Source organism: Mus musculus, chromosome 4, assembly GCF_000001635.26.
Source record: "Mus musculus strain C57BL/6J chromosome 4, GRCm38.p6 C57BL/6J".
NCBI lineage: Eukaryota > Metazoa > Chordata > Mammalia > Rodentia > Muridae > Mus > Mus musculus.
This window is the reverse complement of record NC_000070.6, coordinates 126,088,033-126,115,272: the sequence shown is the minus strand read 5'-3', so window position 1 is coordinate 126,115,272 and position 27,240 is coordinate 126,088,033. Positions and strand designations below refer to the sequence as shown.

The 27,240-nt window shown below is 49.1% G+C and overlaps 3 protein-coding genes across 13 annotated transcripts in view; all 3 read right to left on the bottom strand.

Moving 5' to 3' along the window:
* Nucleotides 1-11,331, bottom strand: part of Stk40 (serine/threonine kinase 40) — a 37,088-nt gene extending 25,757 nt beyond the window's left edge. For 3 of the 5 annotated variants that reach the window (XM_017320414.2, XM_006503442.2, XM_006503441.4), the window contains exon 1: nt 11,127-11,331. The gene's annotated coding sequence lies outside the window, so the exon portion shown is untranslated. The remainder of the gene's footprint in view (nt 1-11,126) is intronic. The other 2 variants (NM_001145827.1, NM_028800.3) reach the window with 1 other exon arrangement.
* Nucleotides 11,332-16,688: 5,357 nt separating this feature from the next.
* On the bottom strand, nt 16,689-18,711 carry Lsm10 (U7 snRNP-specific Sm-like protein LSM10). 4 transcript variants are annotated; one of them, XM_006502686.3, is made up of 2 exons: nt 18,635-18,711; nt 16,689-17,444 (listed from the first exon to the last, which is right to left on the bottom strand). In XM_006502686.3, the coding sequence occupies exon 2, from the start codon at nt 17,418-17,420 to the stop codon at nt 17,052-17,054; it is 369 nt and encodes a 122-aa protein (XP_006502749.1). In that variant the 5' UTR covers nt 17,421-17,444; nt 18,635-18,711; the 3' UTR covers nt 16,689-17,051. The 4 variants fall into 4 exon arrangements, with proteins under 4 accessions (XP_006502749.1, NP_620046.1, NP_001156738.1 ...); NM_138721.2 differs by lacking the exon at nt 18,635-18,711 and adding an exon at nt 18,464-18,620; NM_001163266.1 differs by lacking the exon at nt 18,635-18,711 and adding an exon at nt 18,566-18,620.
* A 4,366-nt stretch (nt 18,712-23,077) lies between these two features.
* The window catches only part of Oscp1 (organic solute carrier partner 1), a 36,553-nt gene continuing 32,390 nt past the window's right edge, over nt 23,078-27,240 (bottom strand). For 2 of the 4 annotated variants that reach the window (NM_001356446.1, NM_172701.3), the window contains one exon: nt 23,078-26,951. In NM_001356446.1, the coding sequence (NP_001343375.1) occupies nt 26,835-26,951 (117 nt within the window). In that variant the 3' untranslated portion in view covers nt 23,078-26,834. The remainder of the gene's footprint in view (nt 26,952-27,240) is intronic. The other 2 variants (XM_006503034.3, XR_003954925.1) reach the window with 2 other exon arrangements.

Below are 27,240 nucleotides of genomic sequence, written 5' to 3'. Positions count from 1 at the left end.
CCTTGGCTACACAGTAGGTTCAAAGACAGACTGGTGATAAGAGAGAGCGAGAGAGAGCGAGAAAGCAAGAGAGCGAGAGAGTCAGAGAGAGAGAGACAGAGAGAGAGAGAGAGAGAGAGAGAGAGAGAGAAGGGGCTACACTGACTAGGTATGGTAGTTCATGACTGCAGTCTCAGCATGACAGGGACGGCTGGGGCAGGAGGACTGTTCTGAGTTTGCAGCTAACAAGTGAGTTCTGGACCAATATGTGCCACAAAGTGAGTCTTTGGTGGTGGCCCACACCTTTAATCCCAGCACTCAGGAGACAGAAGCAGGTGGATCTCTGTGAGTTTGTGGTCAGTGTGGTCTACATGATTGACTTCTGGCCTAGGTAAGTCTACACAGTGAGACCTAGTCTCAACAAACAGCAAGGTAAAAGCAAGTAAAGGCAATGAAGGCACCAGCAAGGGGCAATGAAGGACAGAGGCAGCCAGCAAAGAAGAAAGATACCCGCACTGTGTGTGTGCTTGCGCATGTGTATGCATGTATAAATATATGACAATGGTAGTGTCATCTACACTTTCTCCCTAATGTTTATTTACATTTTTTACTCATATGCATGAGTGTGAGGGCACTGGATACCCTAGAAGTGAACTTTAGGCAGTTGTGATGTGGGAGCTGGGACCCAAGCTCAGGTCCTCTGGAAGAGCAGCCAGTGCTCTTAACCACTGAGCGTCTCTCCAGCCTCAGTTACACTTCCTGGAGTGAAAAGTATATGGGTTATACAAGTGTTTAGGAGTGAACAACAACCATGATGTTTGGCATTGTATTCTCAGAGACACAGGACAAAGTCCTACCTGCTGGACTAACTCCTAAAGGTTCAGTTCACAAGTTTAAAGGGGCCGATTTGAGTATATAACTGCAGCAGGGGAACCTGAAGCCTCATTCTTGCTGGGCAGAGTCAGCTTGTCACGAACTGATTTAGTCTTATATGGCTAAGAAATGAGGGGGGGTGGGAGGAGGGGGGTGGGGTGAGGGTTCTGTAATCTTCAGGTCCACCACCTGGTGGCGCCTTTCTGCAACGCATCCTAGGCACTTCTCTGCACCAAGGGCAGAGCAGTGAGCCACTGCTCTCCTTCGGGCTGATAAAAAGGATGCAGGAACCACTCCATCAAACACAAGCCACTGCCTCTGCTAACTGGGTAACAGGCTGGACAGACACAGTCCATTGGGCGGCGGCAGCAGCAGCTATCTACTGCAGAGGTCCTGCAAGTCTCCCAGTTTTCAGGAAGAAACCCAAGCTCTCCAGTAAGGCTGCCAGACCTGCTACCTCCTCCACCTTACTGCCCTTATATGACACTAAATGTAGCCCATGAGTCATGGCAGCTGTATGTGCCATGAACAGTCTCACCTTACCCTTCTTCTCTCTGGCCTCCCTGTCGTCTCACCGTCCTCATTGAAGTGTCTTGTCACTTACAACAGATACTCGAAGCGGGGCAGTGGTGGTGCACACCTTTAATCCCAGCACTCGGGAGGCAGAGGCAGGTGGATTTCTGAATTTGAGGCCAGCCTGGTCTACAGAGTGAGTTCCAGGACAGCCAGGGATACACAGAGAAACCCTGTCTCGAAAAAAAAAAAAACCTAAAAAACAGATACTCCCAGCCATTTACCAGGGCTAGGTGGCCTTCTCTACCACCCAGAACACCAGAGCATACCTCTGCACCCTCCCACTGGGCTGTGACTATTGGTTTGTTTACCATCACCCCAGCCCAGGCTGTGGGCTCCCAGAGAGCAAGTCTGACTCTGCTAGCTGAGCCTAGCCTGTGCCTGCCAAAAAGCCAAGAGAAAATAGGCCATGCATCTACGAGGCACGGAGGCCAGTGTCAGGGCAGGGGATAGACAGCTGGGTATGGAGGCACAAGTGTTATTCTTCACGGGTGAATCGTGCCCTCTGCCAGGCTGGGACTGAAATGGACTGAGATGAGAACAGAGCCAGACAGACTAGGAAGTGTCTACTAGCTCAGGGCAACAGACACAAAAACTCTGCTGGTATTGGGCAGGTTAACCAGAAAAAAAAAAAATCCCCTGGCATACTGTGCAGTGGCACATGCCTATAATCCCAGCATCAGGAAGTAGAGTCAGGAAGGCAGTCTGAGCCCAGCCTGGGTTACATCGTGAGAGCTGCCCCACAATCCCCTACTCCTTCCCCCACCAAAGGAAAAGACACAAAAAGAAATGCCTCAGTACTAGTGAGGCTGAGACAAGAGGATCACTGTGGGTCAAAGCTAGCTGGGCTACTCTAAAAGAAACAAAGGCCCATGTCAGAAATGCATGAGGCAGGACATGGTCTACACTGGGTTGTTTAAATAGCAGAAAGACATCCCAATCATGGAACCAAACCCATTTCTGTATAGAACCCCACAATGAGGAAGGGACAGACTAACCTGTGTAAGAGATGCAAGACCTCTCAGAATCCACATGCGAGCTCTACATTCTTACATTATCTCTAAGTGACTTTTGCTTACAGCTTTTTAAAAATTTTTCTTTATTATTATTATATCTAAGTACACTGTAGCTGTCTTCAGATGCACCAGAAGAGGGAGTCAGATCTCATTATTGTTGCTTGGTTGTGAGCCACCATGTAATTGCTGGGATTTGAACTCAGGACCTTTGCAAGAGCAGTCGGTGCTCTTAACCACTGAGCCATCTCTCCAGCCCTGCTTACAGCTTTATAGTTTACAAAACAGCTGCAAATACATAATTCTAACTGATCTTCCCTGACACACATAGGAGCATGCATATTTCCTAGAAAAAATTAGTGAGACTCCTAAAGTCACTAACTCAAACGTTGAGGCAGGAATACATGTTTTCTCATGCTAAATCTGCATAAGCTTGTTGTTTCTGTAACTGTCTCCACACACCTGAGATAGCCAGCCTCCCTACAGATCTGCTCTCTATACTCAAGAAAGCAAGAGGAACTCACAGCCCAGGAACAAGGGTTTCAAACCACGGGCAGTCACCCAAATATCAGACAGGAGAGCAGGACCAACATGGGGTTGTGCAAACCAGGGTTCAGGCCTTAGCTTCCATCTTTCTCTTGCTCTGTTAACCCAGTCAATCCTTTGTGGGCCTCAGTTTCCTCATTTTGAAAAGGGGAGTGGTAACATTTCCTTCATAGGATGTCCAAAAGATCAGCTTGTTATCCTGGGGCTAGCAGAAGAAAGACAAATGCCCCTGTTGTGTGTATAGGTGACCTGGTAGATAATCTCTCCAGACACGTGAATTTTCAGCTTGTACCTGAAGGGCTAATTACTAGGATCCATTTTTAGGGCTTTTTCCTCCTCCCCCTAAATGCAGGGTCTTATTCAGAATGCAGACCATGCTGACCTTGAATGTGTGAGTCTCCTGTGCCTCTGCCTTTCAAGTGCTAGGATTACAGTGATTCAATACCATGCCCTGCCTGGGTTCTTTTTAATTTTTCTTTTTTAATTTATTTACTTATTTTATGTATATGAGTACGCTGTAACTGTTTTCAGACACACCAGAAGAGGGCATCAGATCCCATTGCAGATGGTTGTGAGCTATCATGTGGTTGCTGGTATTTGAACTCAGGACCTCTGGAAGAGCAGTCAGGGCTCTTAACCACTGAGCCATCTCTCCAGCCCCCTCTTTTTAATAACTTTCTCATTCGTCTATTTTTGTTTGTTAGAATGCTGGCGATAGAACCCAGGGCCTTAAGCATAGAGACAAGCGCCCTATCAAGAAACTATACCTGCAGAGCCAATGTCTGTTTCAGGACAGAGAAACCAGAACTTGGAGCTGGCAGCTCTCTTCTCCTGACTGGACTGAGACAGACATCAGGGCTATCCCTTTAAACCTGAATGGCATGACAGGTGTGGCTGAAAGGGGAGTGAGTCCTCCCCTGCTCTCAAAGGAACGACCGACCGACCGGAAGCCCTTGCTTTGTGCTCCGGATGGAGGCTGGGGGGCTGGGGAGATGGATTAGTAATCCTTTGACTCCAGCCAGGATTCCCTGGTGACAAAGACTCATGCCTGTGCTGTCATCTTCACTATTCCCCAACAGTGCCGCTTCTGCTCACTCTGTAAATGCAAGAGGATACACACAGCTCCAGTTTGTTAGGAAAATATACCACTGCCTCATTCTCCCCACGCTGGCTGCACTGTACTGCCTGGGGGTTACTAGTGAGGGCTACACAGAGCGAGCCTCACCCACTGAGGCGGCTCTGCTCTGGGCCTGTGGGAGAATACCTGCGGCAGCCAGAAAGGAAGTGACTCAGCCAGGGGGAAGTGGGAGGGGTGCTGGCAAAGGGCCTACACAGCTCCCCCAAAGTACATCCACTGCCATTAGGCAGCCTGTCCCCAGCAGCACTTGGTCATGCTGAGCACTGCAGCTGGACGCAGAAGGGACCTAAAAGCCCACTCTGCAGCCTGGGGATCCAGCTCTTGTCTCCTCCAGGAGGCAGGCTTTACAAATTAGCCCCATATGAGGAGATTGTGTAATCACCACTTACAGCCTTCAGGAGTTCCCCCATGGGCTCCACTAGAAGACTGAAGTGCTGGTCGGGGTAGGCTCGGAGCAGTTTTAGAAAAAAGCCAGAGCATCACCAGTCCCTGGGAGTGCTCAAGTGGGCTGGCTGCTCCTGAGGGCATTTCCCCAGCAGTCACTCTTAGAAGCCACCAGAATGGGATCTAGGGTATTGTCGACAGTCCTGTCACCAGCTGACCCCCTCCTCCCTGCCTCCGGAAGCAGCTGACGTGACAACAATAATCTGTCAGGCCGTGTGGGTGTCAGAGGAGGGGACAATCTTAATAGCTCTTTCTCGAGCTGTGCTGGCCTGGTATCTCCCATCCAGAAAAGCAGCCAAGCACACTGGCTTGGTTGACATTTGTGATGGGTCTTGGATCTGCAAGGGGCCTTGTGAAGAAGGGATATTGGCGCAAGTTACTGACAGCTCTCCCTTGTCATACCAGTCCGCTCTAGCTCACTGGCTAGAAAAGAAACTCACAGCAAGGAAGATCCTAGCATGTGACTCAGGGGCCCTTCAGCTCAAAATATCAGTTACTGCTCTGTGGGGTTGACTCAGCCCAATGACACGGCTGCCACAGGGTCCCATATGGAGTTCAAGTACTGTCACCCAAAATAGCTGAAATCAGGCAAAGAGAAAGCAACAAGAGATCAAAGAAGGGCTGGCTGTGCCTAAGAGCCACCTTTCTGTCTACTTTGTGACCTGGACACCTGTTTCTGGGCTCATAGCTTCCTCACCTGGAGATGGGGGTGGTGGTGGCACTGCCCCCAAGTATGGTGCACCCCGAGGGACTGTCCTCAGAACCAACATGCATGAGAGGAACCAGGCCAGTGTCTAGCCCAGGTTTTCAGAGTGGCACGGGAAAGCTCAAGCTGAGCACACAGACATGCAACTTTCCCTTACATTGTCTGCAACGGCTTTAAAAAGAAGCACTGCGTCATCCTACACGCAAGGCCATTTGGATCAGAGCCATACAAAGTTAAATTTCACAACTTTGGGCTTAAGATGTAGCTCAGCTGGGAGAGCACTTGCCTACCTCCCAACACCACAGAAACTGGGCATCGAGGCATATTCCTGTAATCCCGGTACTTAGAGGCTGAGGTAGGAGATTCACAAGTTCTAGGTCAACTTCATTGATTTCCAGACTGGTTTGGACTTGATGAGACCCTATCAAAAACACCACCACCACCACCAAGCCTGCATATCTTTAGTTCCAGCACTTGGAAGGCAGTGGCAGGCAGATCTCTGAGTTCAAGGCTAGCCAGGTCTACAGAGAAAGTTCCAGGACAGCCAGGGCTACACAAAGAAATCCCATCTTGAGAAAAACAAGCACCCTGCAATACTGCATGTGCATATGAACCTATTTTGGTTAAAGAAATTAACACCCTTCAATGTGCACAGGGAGTTTTGAGAAGAATCCAGAGAGAGGGAGGGCTCTTGTATTTCTTATTCATATTCTTTTGCATTCTTTGGTTATTCCCTATAGTTATTATAATGATAATTTTGCTTCTTGAGAAGGTGTACTCTGGTGGCAGGTGGAAGCTTACTGCCCCAGTCTTATGGCGCTGTCTGCTAAGGCAAGGGGGTCCCAGGAGCTAAGGAAGGAAGGGTCAAGGTCAATAGTCCTGGGAAGTACAATCTCCCTCAGACAGCTTGCAAACAAGTCTATAAAGAGCTTCCTGTTTGCCACCTGGTATCCATTGGACTGAAGGCAGGCATGAGCTGTCACTTTAGGGATATTCACAGATCACTAATGAGACAGCACTGGAACCTGACTATGACAGGCACTAAGCGACACTTGGTATCACAGTAACCTATTTCAGCCTCAGTGCAGGAACAGTTATCCTCCTTTAACAGCAGAGGACACTGGGGTCAGAATGATTTTGTTCAAGGTCATCTGGCCAGCATGTGACAGAACTGGCTTCTGAAGCCAGGTCTGACTGTGGCTAACATGGTTTAAAATGTTTCTATGTACTCCCCACGGGGAGAAGAGAAGACCTTGCCTCCAGGCAGTGGCAGTTCTATTCCTCAGCCAAGGGAAGGATTGCTTCTGCCTCATCAAGGTCCCTTCCAGCCCTATAGCTCTTGACTCCAAGATTCTGGGGACTGGGCTCCCTGGGGCCAGCGCCTGGCCCGGATGGAGGAAGGGGTAGCATGGGCTCCAGAGTCACAGAGAGCCGGATGTGGAAAGTCCCAGTCCCATCATCACTGGCTGTTTAACAGAGCAGGCTCCTTAATCCCTCTGATCCCCGACAAGCTGTCCTGTAAAGCAGAGTAAGCCCTACCCCACAGAGGGCCATCCAGTGCAGTGTCCATGGTAATCAACAGGGAACCTCTGCTGGTTTGAAACCTTTTGTTGTTCTTAATTTCCTTCCTATTTTTTCCAGGAGAAAACACGCCCCTTGCCCATGATGCACCCGTAGCCTGGGATGCTGCCAGCACCAAACTTACTGCAAAAGTAGCAGGGCTTTTCTGGCCAGACCTGGAAAGTGCCAGCCATGGGGTCCAAAGTCCCAGGGTATGTTGGTCCAAGTCACTCAAAGGTCGGAAATCCTCTCCCTAAAAGCACTGCTATCCCTCTAACACACCTCATCAGACCAATACCAACTGTGCCCAGTCGTACAGGCAGATAACTAGCAGGTCAATCCTGTTCTCTCCAGTCCCCACTCCTGTGACAGCCCACTCCCTTCATTCTGGACCCTTGGGCAGCAAACGCCCTCCTGTAGGGTAGGTGGCAGTCCGCATGCATATTTAGAGGGGGCACTGTTTCCTGACAGTGGGGTTTTCTTGAAAACATCAGACCAATATAGAGCTAAGCCCCTAGAGTCCACATTCCCACCCACCCACTTATCCCCTTATCTGCCTCAGGTCGGAGAGCAAGAAAGATGGGCTGCTCTCCCTGTTCTCTCATGAGTAGCTATTTGCTGGGGGTAGCTATGAAGGCTTGGCCTTCAGGAGGCTGAGAAAGGAGGGTGGTGAGTTCAAGGTCAGCCTGGTCTATGCAGGAACTCTGAGGACAACCTGGGCTATTAGGGCAGGACTTCGTCAAAGAACCAGCTTTGAGGCAATAGCTCTCTTCTAGGCATTTGTTCCCTCAGGTACTTAGGGGTGGTCTAAACTCTATGTATGAGGAAAATCAGGGTTTGGAGAAATGGCCTAGTGGCTAAGAACACTTACTGCCCTTGGAGAACCTGGGTTCAGTTCACAGAACCCGCATCAGAAAGCTCGTAACCACCTGTAACTCAAGCTCTAGGGCACATAAACTCACGCAGCCTCACGCATACACAAACAAAAAATAAGTAAGAAAAAAAAAAGGGGGCTGGAGAGATGGCTCAGTGGTTAAGAGCACCGACTGCTCTTTGGAAGATGCAGGTATTTCCAGCACGCAGGCATCCATCACCACAGAGTACCAACGCTCAAACATCTTCACTGAGTGCCCGCTTCTCTCTCTAGTTTCTCTCTCCCGCATATCCTGCAGCCAAGTCCTGTTATATTCTGTGATGGAACCCCTGTGGCACCAAAACCATGAGAGAGAGCGCGTGCACACACACCCCCACCACCACTTCTACCTAGGGGCCTAGAGTGCTTCACAAAACCCCAGAACTCCTCAAAGTCTTAAGAGCGCTCTAACCCTCTCCATTCCTCATCCCCGGGAAGGTCATTTCTTCTGTTCCCTTGATCTGTACTTCATGCTGCACAGACTTCTGGGAAAGACTCCCCAATACCTGTGCACGTGCTAATGGATTGGGGTGCCTGTCCCTCTCTCCTCTTCCTTGCCCCTGCCCCTAGCATGTGGCAGTCCCACGTGGAAATTCACAGGTGTACTGCAGAGAGTCTCTACCTTGAGCCACCACACACATAAGCATGGTGGAGCACACGTTCATCAGCGTGACCCTCCCTGCTGAGGCTAACTCAGGTTCCAGAGCAGGCTCATCAGTGGGGACTCCAGAGAACACGACATACATTCCCTCCAGTTCATGCTTTAAATGCTACTTCTCAGCCCAGTGTGGAGGCACAAATCTGTAAGCCCAGACACAAATTTGAAATCACCCTGGTCTACAAAGAGAGACCCTGTCTCACAAGGCCGAACAATATTATTTCTCAGTAGTTCTGCTTTTCTGGGGGCTGGGGCAGGGTTAAGACAGGGTCTCTTTATGTAGCCTTAGCTGTTCTAGAACTCACTACATAGACCAGCATGAACTAGAACTCATGGAGGTCTGTCTGCTCTGCCTCCCGACACTACCAGGGCTAGCTCTGCTTCTGCTCCTAGAGAAGGCTTTAGGGGAGAGACACATCTGCAGTGACGCTGTCCAGCCTGGGGAAGCCCCATTCTCTTTTCAGATAGAATACATAAACTGCAGCGTGCTCTCGGGACCCCTCAGAACAAACAGCTCCGTGGGACACAGCTCTACTAGCTCCTGTCAATTGCTTCAAGTGGGTCCCAGAAGCTCTCTAGCCATTTGCCACGAAAACTACCATTCACCAAGCGTCTACTGCACACTGAACGCTGAGTCCTAACTCTGTAACATCTGTCTTGATCCTCACGACAGCCCTATTGCGGAAGAAGTCCTACTGTGTCTTTTTACAGTGAGAAATCTGGCTAGCTGAGCAGGGATTAGAAGTAGACCTGTTTGAGCCAAAAAAGCTCTTAACCGCTTCAAACTACTGTCTTCTCCGTTAAAGGCACAGGAGAGAAAATGAAACCCCCCTTACATCTGGGAGGAAAGTCCTACCTTGCCATTGCCAGCAGCTTAAACAACCTGAGATCTCAGAGAGAGAAGAGCACTTTGGGGAGCACTTGAAGGGGTTGTCCACCTAGCACTGACCACACGGTGCCTTCTCAGCACAGGTCCAGTAGGTCTATACTCTCTTCTTGGAAGCATGTGATGGTCTCTGACGAAGTGTCTAGCTCTCTCACCCTCCTCAACTCCTCACAGAGAATGCGATCTAAGATACAGATCTAGTCCTGTCACTCCTCAGCTAAAAGCTTACTGGCCTCTTGTGCACTAGACACAAAGTTCCAAATGATCCATGAGATGTTCATTTTTTTTTATTAACTTATATTGCTTTACTTTGTGCCCTGTCGGCTTCCATACCACTCTACTGACACAGCTAAGGTTGTCTCTCTCTGACTCTCTGTACTTCTCTCCAAATAGCATCTCCCATTTTACATGACTAAGCCTCCCTCCCCCTTTCTGTCCTTCCAGTCACTATCCTCCTGTCACTACTGCTCAGGCTTCCCAGACTGAGCTAGCAGCTTCCCCACTGGGCTCCCTCAGCATTCAGTTTCTGTTGCTTTTGTAGATCACATTTCACCTATCTGCTTGCAGGTCAGTTTCCTCTAGCTGGACAGTGAACTAGTTCGGATAAGAACCTCTTTATTAGGTGTTAGCGCAACTCTCCATAATGACTCTTTTTACCATGGCCAGTGGTTTGCAAATGAGGACGAATACAAATGACCCAAGGTCGGGCAACCAGAAAGCAGCGGCACCAGAATCTGAATTTAAGGAGTCCAGAGCAAGGTTGACACACACTTTTAATCCCAGGCTTTAAGGAGTGAGCCTCCAAAGCCTACGAATACTACACAGCACTAGGCTCTACAGGCAGGGCCCTTTTGTTATGAGAAAAATGAATGAATGAATGAATGAATGAATGGGGACTATCTCTGGCAGAGATAGTCTAATCCACAATCAAATAACAGGGCCTTTAAGGAGGAACTCACAACGTTGTTTATAAATAAGGGCTATAGGATTTTGCTCTTCCTTATCTCATGCAAAACTACTCAGCCGAGAGGGAAAGGCGCCCAGCCCAGCGTGACTACCCTCTTCCTCAATGATTCTCAAAACCAGCAAAGCCAACCGGTTTCCTCCAGTGACTTAAAACAGAGCAAAGTCTATCCTGCCACCGAAGGTGGCTGTCAGCTCTTCCTTCTGCCAACAACCTGGGGGAGTGGGGGTGGACGGAGAAGCCACCGGGAATCCGAAAGCTCCTACCCAAGATTGAAAGGTGGGGCCAAGCATCGTAGGAATGGGCGGGCCTGACCAGGATGGCAGGTGAAACACTGACCACAGCAAGCTCTCCCACGGTGAAGACCGGCCCAACGTGGATCTGGCAAGCAGGTTGCTGTGACTCGCACCTGAACGCCGCCCAGGATGTGAAAATTCCCCAGCAGCGATGGTGTTGGTGCCAACGGGTGAGGGCTCCAGGAGGAAAACCTTGGCTGGCTCTCCTTGGGGACTCGTTCTAACTTTCAAGTCACTCTCTAGGTCAGGAGAGAAGCATGGAGAGGAGGAGCGGGTCTCTCTGGGAGAAAAACTAGAGCGGGCCAAACGCCGGCTGCTTCGATGACTGGTTGAGTGGGTCTGGGCAAGGCGAGCAGTGCCCATTTCCCAGGGCTGCGGCAAAAGACCGAGGCTCCCGGCAGCCGACGCCCCCGCTGCCGGGAAGGACAGACCTCCAGTGGCGGAGGGGGAATTCACTATAGCCGTTCTGGTCGCGCCGGTCAGCTTCGGGCTGTCACCGGGGTCCCTCCGCCACGGTGGCCCGCCCCGCCAGCACGCAGCCCCCACCCGGCTCCGCGTCCCGGGACCCCGAACTCACCTTTCCCGGGGAATCAGCGCTCCTTGCCCATAGTCCGCAGCCCAGAGTCGGGGCTGCTCGGCGCTCCGTCCCGGGGGCCGGGGCCGGGCCGGGGGCGTGGGAGCCGCTCACCGCCGCCTCCCAGCGCAGCCGCCAGAGCTGCCGCCGCCGCCTCCCTCCATGGCTGCGGCGCCGCCACCTGACAACGGAAGTGACGCATAGGCTCTCGGCCCCGCCTCCCGCCCCCTCGCCTGAGTTTGGGGTTGGTGCGCCATCTTCAGGATGGGCGGAAGCCTTCAGGCAGGAAGCCCAGATAAGATCGCCAATTGGTTCTGGGTGGAGTCTGGGTCGAAATCTGTAAAGTGATTGGACAGTCAGGGGGCGGTACTTACCGCTAATCTACATCTACAGTGGGACTGGGACAGAGGCGCCGGTCCGCCTTGGCTCTGCAGAACCTCACCGACTTATGCTCTCCTTGCTGGGGTTGGGGACGTCTCTAAGTGGTTGCAAAACCCGCCAACTGCACTGCATTCTTTAGAAAAGTAGTCTTTCTTTGCTCCCCATTTCTCGGCTTCTGGAAATTTGTGTGGGAAAGTGCTGAAGTTGGGTACAAGAGAAGTCAAGAATTGGCTGTCGCTACTGTCACAATTCATTTCACTTTAGGCCCTTCAGAAACCCCAAAGATGGCCAAGTTCATCTTGGACATCCCTAGAGTCTTGTCCAGGGAGATTGCAGTGAAGAGTTCCAATGAACGACTTCAGCCGGCTGTCTACCTCACTCCCTCCTGCCAGTTTCCGTCCTTTCTCCTCCTTCAGCAGCCACGCCCTCCATGAATCAGCTTCTTGCACCAGCAGATGAGCCCTTTAAAGGGATTGCATCAGTCTGGTGACTCACTGGGGGCCCTCGAAAATCCTGGCTTCCGTCCACTGCCGTGTAGAAGCGGCCAGAAGGGCTCGGTGGCAGCAGTACCAGCGGCCATAGTCCCACTCCTTTGTCTCAGAGTTAACAAGTGTACTTGATGACACTCTTCCCTCCCCTGGGTCATTCTGGATCCACGTGTAGACACACGTGGACACGACTAAGCCCTGCTAGGACACCGAAGGCTGGTCTTCATAATGAAGTCCCAGCCTGAATCCTTTCTTAATGTCTTTGATTGGCTTGGTGGCCATTCAGCTGCAGATAATGCTGAATAACTAGTAATGATACCAGCTCCTAAGGCCCTGTCTTATGCAAAATGAGGCACTTTTAGAGACCTGTTAACAAATGCAGAAGGTAGCACTCAGAGAGAGAGGGTAACCTCTGCCGTGACACCCAGCTAATAATGGCTGGGCTGTGGTTTGAAGAAAGTTTCGTGGGTTCCAAAAAGGCTAGAGCTTGAATCCCCATTGTATCACTTACAAACTAGGTAATTCAGTGTAAATCCTGGCTGCCCAAGTGGGGATAACACATTACACCAACCATGGGAGGACCCAAGGAGTTTCACATCCAGCTAACCACACCCTATAGATGCCCACTGGTCTCAGTCGGGGAACCTCTAGGAGGCACGTGACTCAAAGGCAGGCATCCAGAAGGCCGGCCCACTTTGCTCCTCTCTCTGACAAAGTGAGGAGAAAAAGGATTCCGGAAGCCCTGCCTTTGACAGGGATGAATCTTGGGTTTTCCAGTTCACTAATTACCAGTAAGATGAATCACTGGGCGCTGACACCACCATTCCAACTCCTGGTAGGCTCTCAGCTGACTCAAAATATAGAAGTTTTAACAAAGCAGAGGAGGAGAAAGTGCCAGCCAGAGGAGATTAAAAAAAAAAAAAAACTGTCATCAGGACACCAACTCATGGATCTCTGGGACATACATGGGTGGTGACAGTCTCCTGCTGGCTCTCCAACTCTGGCTCACTGGCAGATGGTGCTGCCATAACAAAATGACACCTGTCACAACAGCTCAAGATGGCTTCTTGAAAAGAGATAGGCAGATTGGACTATCACAGAAGGAGGGGAGACCTCACCCCCAGGAGCTTCTTCAGACTACAGAACCCCAACCCTACTTAGCAGCTGGGTTTTGGCTTCTTTGCGTCCAAGCTTCAAGGCCTGAGTATGGCAAGGTTTGGTGTTGGTTTTGCTTTTTTTTTTTTTTGGTACCTGGGACTGAACCTATGGCCTCTTCTGTGGTAGAAGGTATTTCACCACTGAGCTGTATCTCCACTGCTTTTGTTTTTGAGACAGAGTTTCAATAAGTTGCTCAGGCTGGCTCTCTAGTCTCTATAGTACTATCTGGATTTGAACCTGTAACCTACCTCCACTTCCCCAGCAGCCTGGATTATAGACTGCACCACCACATCCAGCGGTGTATCAGGTTCTGAGTGTCCAACTCACACTGGGGGTGAGCAATAGAATGGATGCCAGGAGTACTGGGAAACAGAAGAGAGTCCCAGTGGCTAGAGAAGTAGCCCAGATGGTACAATGCTGGCCTTAGCGTGTGTGACTCACTGAGTCCCAACCCTAGTATTACAATAAACCCGACATGTAATCCCAGTATCTTGGGAGGTGAAGGCACTCTTCCTTCCTTCTTTCACAGCAAATTGAAGGCCAGCTTGGACTGCATGAGACCACATGTTAAAAAACAAACACAAGCCGGGTAGTGGTGGCACGCACCTTTAATCCCAACCCTTGGGAGGCAGAGGCAAGCAGATTTCTGAGTTCGAGGCCAGCCTGGTCTACAAACTGAGTTTCAGGACAGCCAGGGCTACACAGAGAAACCCTGTCTCCAAACAAACAAACAAACAAACAAACCAAAGAAACAAAATAAAAGTGCCAGGGTTGAGATGGGCTCTGGTAGCAGGGAAGCCTAACTTCAGATTCCCAGTTGTTCACCTTGAGCCCATCACGTTTACAAACTCTGTCTGATGAAGCTGTTAATACACATACATAGGATAAGCCTGCAGCTCTGCCCCTTCGTGGGGTTTACCAAGCTCCCAACACAGGGCACAACAGCAATCGTTGACTTCTGACCACCATTACGCTGCCCAGCAGTTCCCATTTAACTCAACCACTGGCTGGGGAGGAGTCCCCTCCCTTTCTGGAGAGACATTTAAAAACTGTTTGTTTTGTTTTCCTTTAAATACCATTTTCCCAACAAACGTCATGCCATGCCCTCCCACCTTTGGAGACTGGGTCTTGCTATGTATCCCTGGCCTAGAACTCACTCTATAGGCAGACCTACAATTCTGCAGGCTGGCCTTGGAACTCAAGAAGATCCACCTGCCCCTGCCTCTGAGGACCAAAGGCATGGGCCACCATGCCCAGCTGATTACTTCCAACCTTAGCTAACAGCCATTAAGCTTATGACCAGAACTAGCGACCTAGAATGCTTACCTTGCTGTTGGTATACTTCTATGCCCTTGCAGAATCTAAGCTGCTCTCATCCAAAATGTACTATCTCTGGGTCTTCCTGGAATGCTAATGAGAACGTCGAGGACCCTTGTTACCTCTGCCTACCCTTTGGCCAGGGATGCCAGACTAGAGTTCACTGGACTGTTTAAGTCCCACCTGCTCAGCCATGCTGAGACGAGGGCATACTCTTGTCCCTTGCATGTTTCTGGCATGAGTCAACATATTTATGTCCATTCAGCATTCTAAACTTCAGTGGTCTCCTTCCTTCAAACATTGATTGCACCCCCCCCCCCCAAAAAAAAAACCTCTTCTCTCCAGGAATGAGAGATGGGTATGGATAGCGCTGCTCGAGCACTCAGCTCTTGGGGGTTCTACCATCAATGGGACCCTCCCCCCCGGACACTTTGGCTGGAGCGACAAGGAGGGTGGATGTGAAAGCTTGGGCAAATGCCATGACAGTCTAGACTCCAGTACCATCTTGAAACACACTGCCATCTTATCCCCGGAGCTCCTGGGCCCCTCTTGTTCACAGCTAAGTCACCCTCCATTTGTTACCTCAGGGAACAGAAGACACAACAGCATGCAGAGACTATTTTTAGTTTCTGAATTCCAAAAGCCCAACCTTCAGGAAGAAATGGAAAGAATGCCTATGTAGAAACAAATTTAGAAAACCATGGAAAAGCTGGATGTGGGAGCATGAGACGCACTCGAGTGCGTGAGTGCATGCGTGTGTGTGTGTGTGTGTGTGTGTGTGTGTGTGTGTGTGTGTGTGTTTGTATGTATGTGTGTTCCAGCTGGGACGCAGGGACTGCCAGGAGACAGGAGCTAGCACACTTCCCTCTCCGAGGCAACAAGACCCTCCAGAGATCGAGAGCTCTGGAGCTGTGGGTAGATTTGGCCTAATTAATCTAAGATCCAAGAACTACCTGGTCCTAGGAGGACCTAAAGAGCAGAAAAGAACCTGATAAACCTAAGTGGGCTGCAGTGGCACACTCCTGCAATACCAGCACTTGGGAGGCGGAAGTAGGAAGATCATGAGTTCAAGGCCAGGCTGGGACGCAGGAGGCCTTGTCTCAAAAACTAACAAACAGAAATGTAATTGAGGAAAATACGTAATAAAAAAAATATTAAAAAAAAAAAAACCAACTAACAAACAAAACCCTAACACTGCTGGGTGTGGTGGAGCTTATCTTTAAGCCCAGCACTTCAGAGGCAGAAGCAGTGAGACCAGTCTGGTCCACATGGATTCCTAGGCAGTCAGGGCTACACAGTGAAACTGTCTTTAAAGGGAAAGAAAGCAAAACAAAATCAAATCCAACCCTGGGCTGGAGAGACAGCTCTGCATGAAGAGCATTGGTTGTACTTGCACAGGACCCAGACTCAATTCCAAGCCCCTACATGCTGGATCACTACTCTCTGTAATTCCAGTTCCAGAGGAACCAATGCATTCTTCTGACCTCTGAAGATACCATGTATACAGATGGTGCCTGCACACACATGTAGGCAGAACACTCATACGCACGGAAAAGAATTGAGCACAGTGAGGTGCAGCATCTTCGCTGGACTTCCTCAGACCATTTTATTTCCTCTGTTTTGGAGACAGAGTTCCTCTGTCCTGGAACTCACTCTGTAAACCTGCCTGGCCTCAATCCCATATAGATCCCACTTGCCTCTGCCTCCTGAGCGCAGAGATCAGAGATGTTCTCCACCACCGTTTGACTAAAGCACGTAACGCAGACTGGCCTCAAACTCATGATCCTCCTGCCTCCGCCTCCTTCAGTAAATCCTACTGTGTGCACCACTGCAACTGCTCTGTTTTGGTTTTTTGACGAAGGGTTTCACCCGTAGCAGAGGCTGATCCCTGTACCTGTGCCTCCTGGAAGCCAGGATTATCCATGTGAAGCACGAGGGCTGGCTGAGATTGATATCCTGTTAGCTGAACTCTCCAGCCTGAGGGAAGGGACGGGGGTCTCCAGACTCTTAGCTTTAGTACACAGTAGTAAGAAGAGAGTCTCAAGGACTCTCAACGGAAAGACCACTTTCCATTAGATTTCCTCATGATAATCTGGGAAACAGGGCCACATTCTAGACCAAGTAAATCCTGGTGTAACCCCCGCAACTTGAGACCTGCACTCTGCTCCTACACAGGAGCCAAAAGCCCAGTATATACCAGGCAGGGCATCAGGCACAGACGTGTGTGTATCCAAGTTTGGTTTTATGAGAAAAAGAAACAAATGCCAAAAAGAAACGGGACGTTAGAGGTGATTCACTCCAAACACTCGCAGTACTCCTCACAGCCAGAGTTGACGACTCCTTGATGGACGGGGTCCAATCAGTGAATGGAGATTTGAGATACAAATGATCCAAAAGAGGGATTGTCACCTACCCCAAGGCCACCAGCAGAAGGAATTCTGGGTCCCAGGGTGTGTCTGAAAACTGGAACCCTACGAAAGGCCGCTGTGACATGTCTGTTACTGGTGGGGAAGGATGGCCGGGAGTTGGCTCAGAACACCGGAGGTCCCTGAGGTGGTGCTGGAACTTTAACGAGGACACAGTCTCATGGCCTTTTGGAGGGGAACTCTCGACGACCTTGACCCTTGCCACCAAAGTTGCGCACACGGTGGATGATCTGCAGCTGCTGCTCAATAGTAGCAGTGATGTCCACACCATCTGGGATATGGACGTATCGGACGTTACGACCGGTCACAAAAAGGTCATCCAACTCAACCTGATGTCCCCAGCGGTCGGTATAGGTGACATTGGCCAGGCGGATATTCATGAAAGCATCCACGTTGTCAATGCGTCCTCGGGCCACACTCTCATCCCGAAGGTCCACAGTGGTTATTTGGCCTTGGAGGCCCTGCAACAGGATGATCAGGCTGTTCTCAGAAATAGTTCGCTCCTTCACCGAGTGGCTCAGTGCCATTGTTCCACATTGGCTGGCTGCTCACTGTGGGCAGGAGCACACAGATAGAGTCACTCACCTTTACCAAGCCCTGAAACTCCACACTAGTGGTCCAGATGCCTCCCTGCACTGGATACACCCGGGGAAACCTTTGCCTGGCTTTCACGTCCCACACATCCCAGAGATCTAGATTCATTTGCCTGGAGAGGACAGGCCCAGATTGTTTTGTTGTTGTTGTTTTTAAAGACAGGGTCTTCCTATATCTTCCTGAGTAGCCTGGAACTTAAAATGTAAACAAGTGTGGCCTGGAACTCACAGAGATCCACCTGTCTCTTCCTCACAAGTGCTGGGGATTCAGGATGTGTGTTACCACATCCTGCAAGGTATCCTATTTTTACATTATTTTGAGACAGGGTTTCTCTATGTAGCCCTGGCTGTCCTGAACTCTCTATGTAGACCAGGCTGGCCTTAAACTCATCGAGATCCTCCTGCCTCTGCCTCTCCAGTGTTGGGATTAAAGGTGTGTGCCACTATGCTCAGTTTATACTTTTTTTTTAAACAAAAAGCCCCCCAGAATTTTAATGTGCCAGTCAGTTTGAGAACGACTACTGCAAATTGTAGTTTATGTATGTCCTTCTGCCAGGCGCTTGTTACTATGTAATCTAGCCAAGCATGATGGCGCACACTTATAATACCATCACTTTAAAGTCTGAAGCAGTAGGAGCACCTCAAATGCCAAACCGGCCTAAACTACATCGTGAGCTCCAAGTCAACCTGGATAGTGGAATGTTTCAAGACAAAACAAGCCAAACCTAGCCAAGATGCATGCATTTAAACCCAGCACTCAGGAGGCCGAGGCAGGTGGATCTCCGAGTTACAGACCAGTCTGGCATACAGAACTACACTCTGTCTTAAAACAAAATCCAAAAGGATAGTCTTTGAGACCTTCAGGCAGGCCCAGACTCTGCTGCTTCCAGGACCGGAGGCCTGGGATTTGCCACTAGCGGTCAAGCTCATTAGTCCCACCCGGGAAAGCCGGGTGCCGAGTGCGCCCCTCTCCTCACCGCGCGTAAGGGGTTTGGGAAGAAAAGTCCGCAGCCAGTGCGCCAGGGGAAGAGGACGGGTCCCAGCGCGCCCTAGTCCCCACTCTCGACTGCCCTACCCACCGCGTGATGCCTTCCGCCTTCCGCGCGCTACGCCTCCAAAACCCGCCCGTGTCTAGGGGCACCACCCACCGAGGCTCAGAGAAGCCATGGCAACCGCGGAAGACCCAGAGCATCAGAGCATGCGCCTCGCAGGATGCGGACTACAAGTCCCAGGAGGCCGCGCGCCACACGCCCAATTCTCTTCTCTGTCTAGTTTCCCACCTTTGTAGGCTCCGGCTTGGAGCTGTGTCTCCCTAATGTCCTGCTGAGCTCATGGCGTTAAGTGGGAGAGAGCTTCTGTTAAATAAATAAATAAATAAATAAAGAAAGAAAGAAAGAAAGAAAGAAAGAAAGAAAGAAAGAAAGAAAGAAAGAAAGAAAGAAAGAAAGAAAGAAAGAAAAACACAACGTCCTTCATCTGATTAAAATTACGGAAATGTGGCCCAAACGTGGTGGCAAACTCCTTAATTCCTTCATCTGATTAAAATTACGGAAATGAGGGGCTGGTTAGATGGCTCAGTGGGTAAGAGCACCCGACTGCTCTTCGGAAGGTCCAGAGTTCAAATCCCAGCAACCACATGGTGGCTCACAACCATCTGTAACGAGATCTGACGCCCTCTTCTGGTGTGTCTGAAGACAGCTACAGTGTACTTACATGTAATAAATAAATAAATCTTTAAAAAAAAAAAAAAATTACGGAAATGTGGCCCAAACGTGGTGGCAAACTCCTTAATTCCAGCAACTCCAGAGACAGAGGCAGGTGGATCTCAGTTGGAGGACAGCCTGGTCTATGGAGAGAGTTCAAGGACAGCAAGGCCTACATAGCTACCTTGTCTCAAAGAGGAAAACACAGGGCTATGGAGAGAAGATTTAACTGCTAAACTTTAGCAATTAAGTCCGCATACTATTGCAGAAGACCTACATTTGGTTCCCAGCTCACAACTGCTTGTAACTAATTAACAATTAAAAATAAAATTGAGCAGGGCATGGTGGCCCACGCCTTTAATCCCAGCACTCGGGAGGCAGAGGCAGGCGGATTTCTGAGTTTGAGGCCAGCCTGTTCTACACAGTGAGTTCCAGGACAGCCAGGGCTACACAGAGAAACTCTGCCTCAAAAAAACAAAAATAAATAAATAAATAAATAAATAAATAAAATCGAGCCGGGCAGTGGTGGCACATGCCTTTAACCCCAGCACGTGGGAGGCAGTGACAGGCAGATTTCTGAGTTCAAGGCCAGCCTGGTCTACAGAGTGAGTTCCAGGACAGTCAGGACTACACAGAGAAACCCTGTCTCGAAAAACCAAAACCAAAAGAAACAAACAAACAAACAAAAAAAATCAAGCAGTGCATGGTGGCCCACGCCTTTAATCCCAGCACTTGGGAGGCAGAGGCAGGTGGATTTCTGAGTTCGAGGCCAGCCTGGTCTACAAAGTGAGTTCCAGGACAGCCAGGGCTATACAGAGAAACCCTGTCTCAGAAATCCACCTGCCTCTGCCTCCCGAGTGCTGGGATTAAAGGCGTGCCATGCCCGGCGTAACACTTTTTAAAATGCTTATGTTTGATTTTTGTTTTGTAGTTGGGTCTCCTGTAGCCCATTCTGTTTTGAATTCACTATGCCCTGAAGGACCTTGAGCCTGATCCTCTGCCTTCTGCCTTCCAAATACTGAGACGCTGTGCATAGGTCATACTTCTATCTGGTCAGATTGTTACTAAAGCCTGCTTTGCTCACTGTTCGTTAAGCCAACCACCAAAATAATGAGTTTTTTGTTTGTTTGTTTGGTTGGTTGGTTTTTGGTTTTTCAAGACAAGGTTTCTCTGTGTAGCCTTGGCTGTCCTGGAACTCACTCTGTAGACCAGGCTGGCCTCAAACTCAGAAATCCACCTGCCTCTGCCTCCCAAGTGATGGGATTAAAGGCATGTACCACTACTGCCCAACTTAATGAGTTTTGAGAGGAGGATAAAGCTTATTCATGGGGTTCCCAAATATAAGACAGATCCCCTCCCCCACTATCAAACCTGCCTTCTCCACACAGGATGGCTTGCCCTGTAGGGAAGGCAACTGGGGAAAAAAAGAAGTGAGATGATTTGTGATATGTACAGGGTAATCAAACTTCACAGATCATCACAGGACATTTGCTTAGAACATTCCAGAGTTTTCTTGTTTTAAGTTTGGTCCTAATCCAAAGGTCACCCACTAGACACTTGCACAGGCCCAGGGGAAGGACTAGTGATTTCAACCAGTTTGGATTCCAAGTTTTAGTTTAAAAACAAAACAAAACAAAACAACAACTAACCACAGACAACTATTTCCATCAGAATCTAGGTCAGTGTTGTCCACCCCAAACTTCCTGGGAGTAGACCGCTAAGCTGAGTCACCTTTGGTGACAGAACCTCACCAGGTTTCCCTGGCCATAGTGCCTGCCTGCCTGTAGCCTGCTCTGCCACTTTGTCCCATGCCTGGCACACATCTCACACTGCCCTTTCTCTATGTATCTCTGTGGCATATCTTCATGTCCAATTGGTACTCAGAGGTCACCAGGAGACACATTCACCTAGACCTTACCAAAAGTAGATTTTCTCATTTTTGTGCTTGCTGCCCTGATTTTTTACTCCTTAAGTTGGGTACCTTCAGTAATCACGAAGTTCTTTTCTCCTTCCCATTTGTACCTCCTTCCCCCTCTTATCTCCCTTTTATATTAATTCCTTTAAGTGTGTGTGTGTGTGTGTGTGTGTGTGTGTGTACCTGAGTAAGTGTAGTGCACCATGCTTGTAGAGTACCTGAGGAGGCCAGAGGTGTCAGGTCCCCTGAAACTGGAGTTACAGATGGTTATAAGCCACTATGTGGATGCTGGGAACCAAACCTCTGTCGTCTGGGAGAGCATCCATCCAGTGCTGAACTGTCTTGCCCCAACCCTTGCTACCCTGCTCCCTGCCATTTCTCTTTTGAGACAGGGTCTCATGTAACCCAGGCAGTCTCTAAGTTCTAGATCCTTTTGTTTCTGACCCCAAGTACTGGGATTATAGGTCTGCGTCCCTGTCCCTATACCTTGCCTGTTGGCTCTTTTGTTTTTAGTGCTGTTGTGTCATTCTGCAAACCACAGTTGCATGAAGAACAGGTGAAAAAATAGTTGTCTGAGTTCTAGGCCATTCAAGGGTAATAAAATAAGACCCTGCTTCCAGTACCCCCATTTTTAAAAACTTGTGTGCTGGGGGGAAGGGGAGGGGGCTGCACATTTAAGTGCAGGTGCCCTTGGAGGCCAGAAGAGGGCGTTGGATCCCTTAGAGCTGGAGTTAGAGGTGATTGTGAGCTGCCCGACATGGGTACTGGGAACTGGTCTCTTGCAAGAGTAGGATGTTCTCTTACCAGTTGAGCCATCTCTCTAGAACCTAGTCTTGAATTTCTGACCCTCCTGATTTCACCTTTTCGGGACAGGGTTTCTCTGCATGGCCCTGGCTGTCCTGGAACTCCCTCTGTAGACCAGGCTGGCCTCGAACTCAGAAATCCACCTGCCTCTGCCTCCCAAGTGCTGGGATTAAGGGCATGCGCCATCACTGCCCGGTTCTTACTCCAGCAGTCTTTGAGCAACTATTGAAGTGCTTTTTTGTTTGTTTGCTGTTTCCTTATTTACCTCTAGTGCCTCTAACTCTAAAAATAAGAGATGAGCAGTTTTATTTACTTTTTATTTAATGTACATAGGTGTTTTGCCTACATGTTTGTTTGTCTGTGTGCCTGGTGCCTGTGAAGGCCAGAAGCAAGCCCTGAATGACTCTGGAGTTACAGATGTTACAAACAGTTGTAAAGCAACATGTAGGTTCTGGGAATCGGACCTGGATACTCTGGAAGCAGCCGTATTCTAAACTACCGAGTCCTCTCTTCAACCTGTGTAGTTTAATTCAGAGGAGGCCATGGTCATAAAAGACCTGGAAGGACAGGAGAAGCAGGATACAGGGCTGTGGGGAGGACACCCTAGTTCCCCGTGTCTTGCCTGGGGCAATGCCTGGAACCCAGAGATTTAGCACATTCACTTGGGCCAGCTGAGTTGGAACCAGTGAACTAGGTCTCCCTGTTTCTTACAATCAAGGGTACCGGTGCTTGATGTGGGTAGCTGGCCGGAGATAATATGGTGAATTTGGGGCAGAGATGGGACCAGAGCACAGCATCCCAGTTCCAACCATGCTGGGCATTGTATGAGACCCTTGTGTCTTTATTTATTTATATGCACGTGTAGAAGGCAGAGGATAACTTTGTGGAGTGGGTTATCTCCTTCCACTTTTACATACATTCTATAGATTCAATTTAGGTCCTGTATGTGTGTATGTGTGTGTCACCTTTACCTGCTAAACTATATTACAAACCCTTTGGTTTGATTCTAAATGGAAACTCAGATATTACTTAGTCAAAATTTTAGGTAGAGTTTTTTTGTTTGTTTGTTTGTTTTCTTTCCACAGGGTTGAGAGCAGAGCCTGGGGATTCACGCACTTTGACAGATCACCGACTCACGCACTTTGACAGATCACCGACTCACACACTGGTTGCTATTTTCTTTTTTATTATTCCCTTTCTGACTCCCATGCAAATAAACTTGTTTTTCTCAATATTTGTGCAGGCCTAGAAGCATGAAACTCAGAGATTGCTTCATCAGCACAGATGTGTATCTCTTGTTTATTTACAGAGGAGGACAGGTATGTTTCAGATAGTTCGCATCTCTGCAGGGCGAGTGGAGGGAGGAGGCCGTGGTTTCTGGGCAAGGGTGGCCCATCTCCTAGATCCAGTCCCAGATGACAGTGAAGTCTACGTCTGTGACAGTATGGAGCATCACAGAACCTTCCCCTCCCTTTCCCCAGTCAGTCCCCAGCTGTGGGCCAGATAGCTTGGAGGCTAAACAGAGTTCACGTGGTATATTTGTAGCAGGCAATTTAAGGCAGTTGAAGTTTCTTTTCCAGCAGAAACAGGTGGGTCTAGCCTGCAGCCCAGGGGATACTTGTGACTCAGAATAGCCATAAATGCAGCCCAACACAGAGTTGTAAATTTAGCTGCTCTCGGTAGCACACACCTTTATTCCTAGTACTTGAGAGGCAGAAGCAGGCGGATCACTGTGAGTTCCAGGCCAGCATGGTCACATAGTAAGTACCAGGACAGTCAGAGCTACATAGTGAGACCCTGTCTCAAAAAAACAAACAAACAAAAAAACCCAAACAAACAAACAAACACAAAAACAAAAGCAAAGGGCTAGAGAGATGGCTCAGTGGTTAAGAGCACTGATTGCTCTTCCAGAGGCCCAGCCAGTGTATGCCCCATTTCCTGTCTTAATGAATTGCCTCAAAACAAACAAGAGCATATTTTTTGTTGTTTTGGTTGGGGGGAGGATGTTGTTGGATTTATTTATTTATTTATTTTCAAGACAGGGTTTCTCTGTGTGGCCCTGGCTATCCTAGAACTCACTCTGTAGACCAGGTTGGCCTCGAACTCAGAGATCCTCAGGCCTCAGGCCTCATGGCCTCTGCATCCTGAGTACTGGGATTAAAGGTGTATGGCCCTCTGCCCAGCTAAATCATGATTAAAAAAAAAAAAAACCAAAAAACAAACAAACCCTCAATTGTGCAGTTGTTGAACTTTGTGGCAATTTCAAAAGGTTGGACATACCTGGTGGTTAAGGGATTTCTTCGATGGGTGAGAGATAGCGAATTTATCTGATGACTTACCTTTCAGGATTGAAACTATGCCTTGTGTCAAAGGCCAAAGGGCAGGTTCCCTGATCTCGAATTCCAAAACCATATCTTCACACTTCCTATGGGGTGTGACCTCAGTGGTCCTTCAAGCTGACCCCGTTTCACACAGTGGCCTTAATCAGTTGTGGTTCTCTGCCACCTGTGCCATTCAGATATTTCTCTCATAGGAATGGACTCTGACCTCTGACAGTTGGCTGGCCCTGAGGGTACACAAGGTTACTGGTCCCAGGAGGGAGCATGTAGGACAGGCCTCCTGGCCTTTTCTGAACTATCTCAGGCAGCCCTGACCTGAGGCAGTTCATGTGAGTCCCTGGGGGAGGCACATCACATACACCTCCTAGGCACCCAGCCTAAGGCCCTGCCTGGTGTTTGATGGTACAGGATACAGATGTAACAGCAAACGGATGCCTTTGGTGATAAAGGTAGACTCGGAGGAGAACATGCTTGGAAGAACAAACATCTGACCCCCAGGTGCTCTCCCTGGGCCTCTCAAGCCTGTCTTGTCCTTGCCTGGGTTACCCTGCCTCTCGGAGGTGACGACGCCCAATGTGTTAGGGGAGAGGGTTGGAGGCCTTCTAAACTGAGCCATGACAAACTGTCTTAGGGTTTCTACTGTGAGGAAACACCATGACTGAAACAAGTTGGGGAGGAAACGGTTCGTTTGGCTTATTGTCACTGTTCATCATCAAAAGACAGGAACTCAAACAGAGCCAGAGAACCTGGAGGCAGAAGCTGATGCAGAGGCTGTGGTGGGGTGCTGCTTCCTGTCCTGCTCTTATAAAACCCAAGACCACCAGCCCAGGGATGGCCCCACCCACAATGGGCTGGGCCCTCCCCATCAATCACTAATTAAGAAAATGCCCTACAGGCTTGCCTACAGCCTGATTTTAAGGAGGCACTTTCTCAACTGAGGCTCTGGTCTCTAAGTGACTCAAGCTAGCATCAAGTTGACACTAGTTACACACTGAAGTGACTGCCCTTTACTCTGATTTCAAACTTACCTGTAAAGCAAGCTGAACAGAACTCTCCTCAGAATTTTTACTAATTTTCTTAGATTAAATTTAATCTTTGAATCTCTCTCTCTCTCTCTCTCTCTCTCTCGTGTGTGTGTGTGTGTAGTAAGTGTGGATACGTGTGTGCCATAGCACATATGTGGAAGGTGTTCTTGAGACAGGAGACAGGATCACTGGTTTGCTGGTGTGAACGATGCCTGGCTAGCTGGCCTGGGAGCTTCTAGGGATTCTCTTATCTCTGTTTCAAATCTCCCTGTAGGATCCTGAGGTTACAAACATGTGCCATAGCATCTGGCTTCTTGTATGTTCTGGGACCTGAACTTGGGTCTTCATTCCTCTGCTGGACATTGTTCACTGAGCCATAGCCCCAGGTTTGTTTATTTGTTTTCTTTCTTTCTTTCTTTCTTTCTTTCTTTCTTTCTTTCTTTCTTTCTTTCCTTCCTTCCTTCCTTCCTTCCTTCCTTCCTTCCTTTCTTTCTTTGTTCTTTTGAGAGAGAGGGTCTCCTATAGCTTAGGCTGATCTCAAACTTGAGTTGGTTCCTGAGGCTCTGGTTTCTGTGGCTATACTGCAATCCTCAGGTGAGCTGGCCTGCAAGGTTCCAGACAGTTTTCCTTTCAGTAGAAGTGCTAAGATTACGGATGTGTGCTCATCACTTTGCCACAACACTTTATTCATGTATGTATCTATGCATTTTATGTATGAATCCACTGTCTGAATGTATGCCTGAATGCCGGGGGAGAGCATCAGAACCCGTTACAGCCAGGCGGTGGCGGCGCACGCCTTAATCCTAGCCCTTTGGGAGGCAGAAGCAGGTGGATCTCTGAGTTTGAGGCTAGCCTGAGTTACACAGAGAAACCCTGTCTTGAAAAACAAAACAAACAAAACAATGACAACAATAAAAGAACCCATTAAAGATGGTTGTGAGCCACCATGTGGGTGCCAGGAATTGAACCCAGGTCCTCTGATAGAACAGCCAGTGCTCTTAACCACTGAGCCATTTCTTTAGTCCCCAAAGCAGGTTTTTGACATGTAGGTTCTAGGAATCGAATTTCTGTCACCAAGTGTACATGGCTAGTGCATTTACTCCCCGAGTCCCCAAACTTTTTTTTGTTTTGTTTTGGTTTTGGTTTTTTAAAAGATCTATCTTGTTATGCAGCCAGAATGGCCTGGATCCCCCTCCTGTGTTTTCAGGTGTTGCTCTTTTGTCCTTACAGGCACGCATAGGACGCTGGTCCCTGCAGGAAAGACGCTGTGGAAAACCCGCAATGGCCCAGGAGGCGCCCATAGTCATCATTGAGTTGAGAATAATGGGGAAGGTCTGGGTTAAGAGCAAGAATATATTTTGCTGAAAATACAGAAATGTGTGTGGCTTCAGAAATGGATGCTCTCCGAGAGGTCGTCACAGTTTTTTTCTGACTTAAAAATGGACTAGAAGGTGCAGGCCTTGGTTGGAATCCAGCAGGGGCACATGAGATCCCCAGCCATCCGTGTCCAGGGTGGTCTAAGGCAGTCTCTTGAGGGAGGGCTAGGGCGTGCCCATCTGCATCTATAACCTGTCCATCATGGCCAGCAAGTCGTCTCCCTTACTGGTGTTCTGCTCCAGCTGCTCTGTGATCTCAAACTCACCCATGATCCGGGCCAACTCCTCATTCCGTTGCTGGTCCTGTGGGAAGTGTGGAGAGAGGAGAAAAGGAGACGTCTGCAGGGGCGTGTCCTTTCTGGGGCAGGAAGTACTTAAATTATCATGCCATCAAGGGTTCAGCTTTGGGAAAAACAGAATAGGGTGCTTTTGATGATCTTTTGGCTTGTTTTGTTTGTTTGTTTGTTTTTTGAGACAGGTTTCTCAGTGTAGCCCTGGCTGTTCTGGAACTTGCTCTGTAGATCAGGCTGGCCTTGAACTCAAATAGCTGCCTGCTTCTGCTTCCCAAGTAAAATAGAAGTAAAGGCGTGCA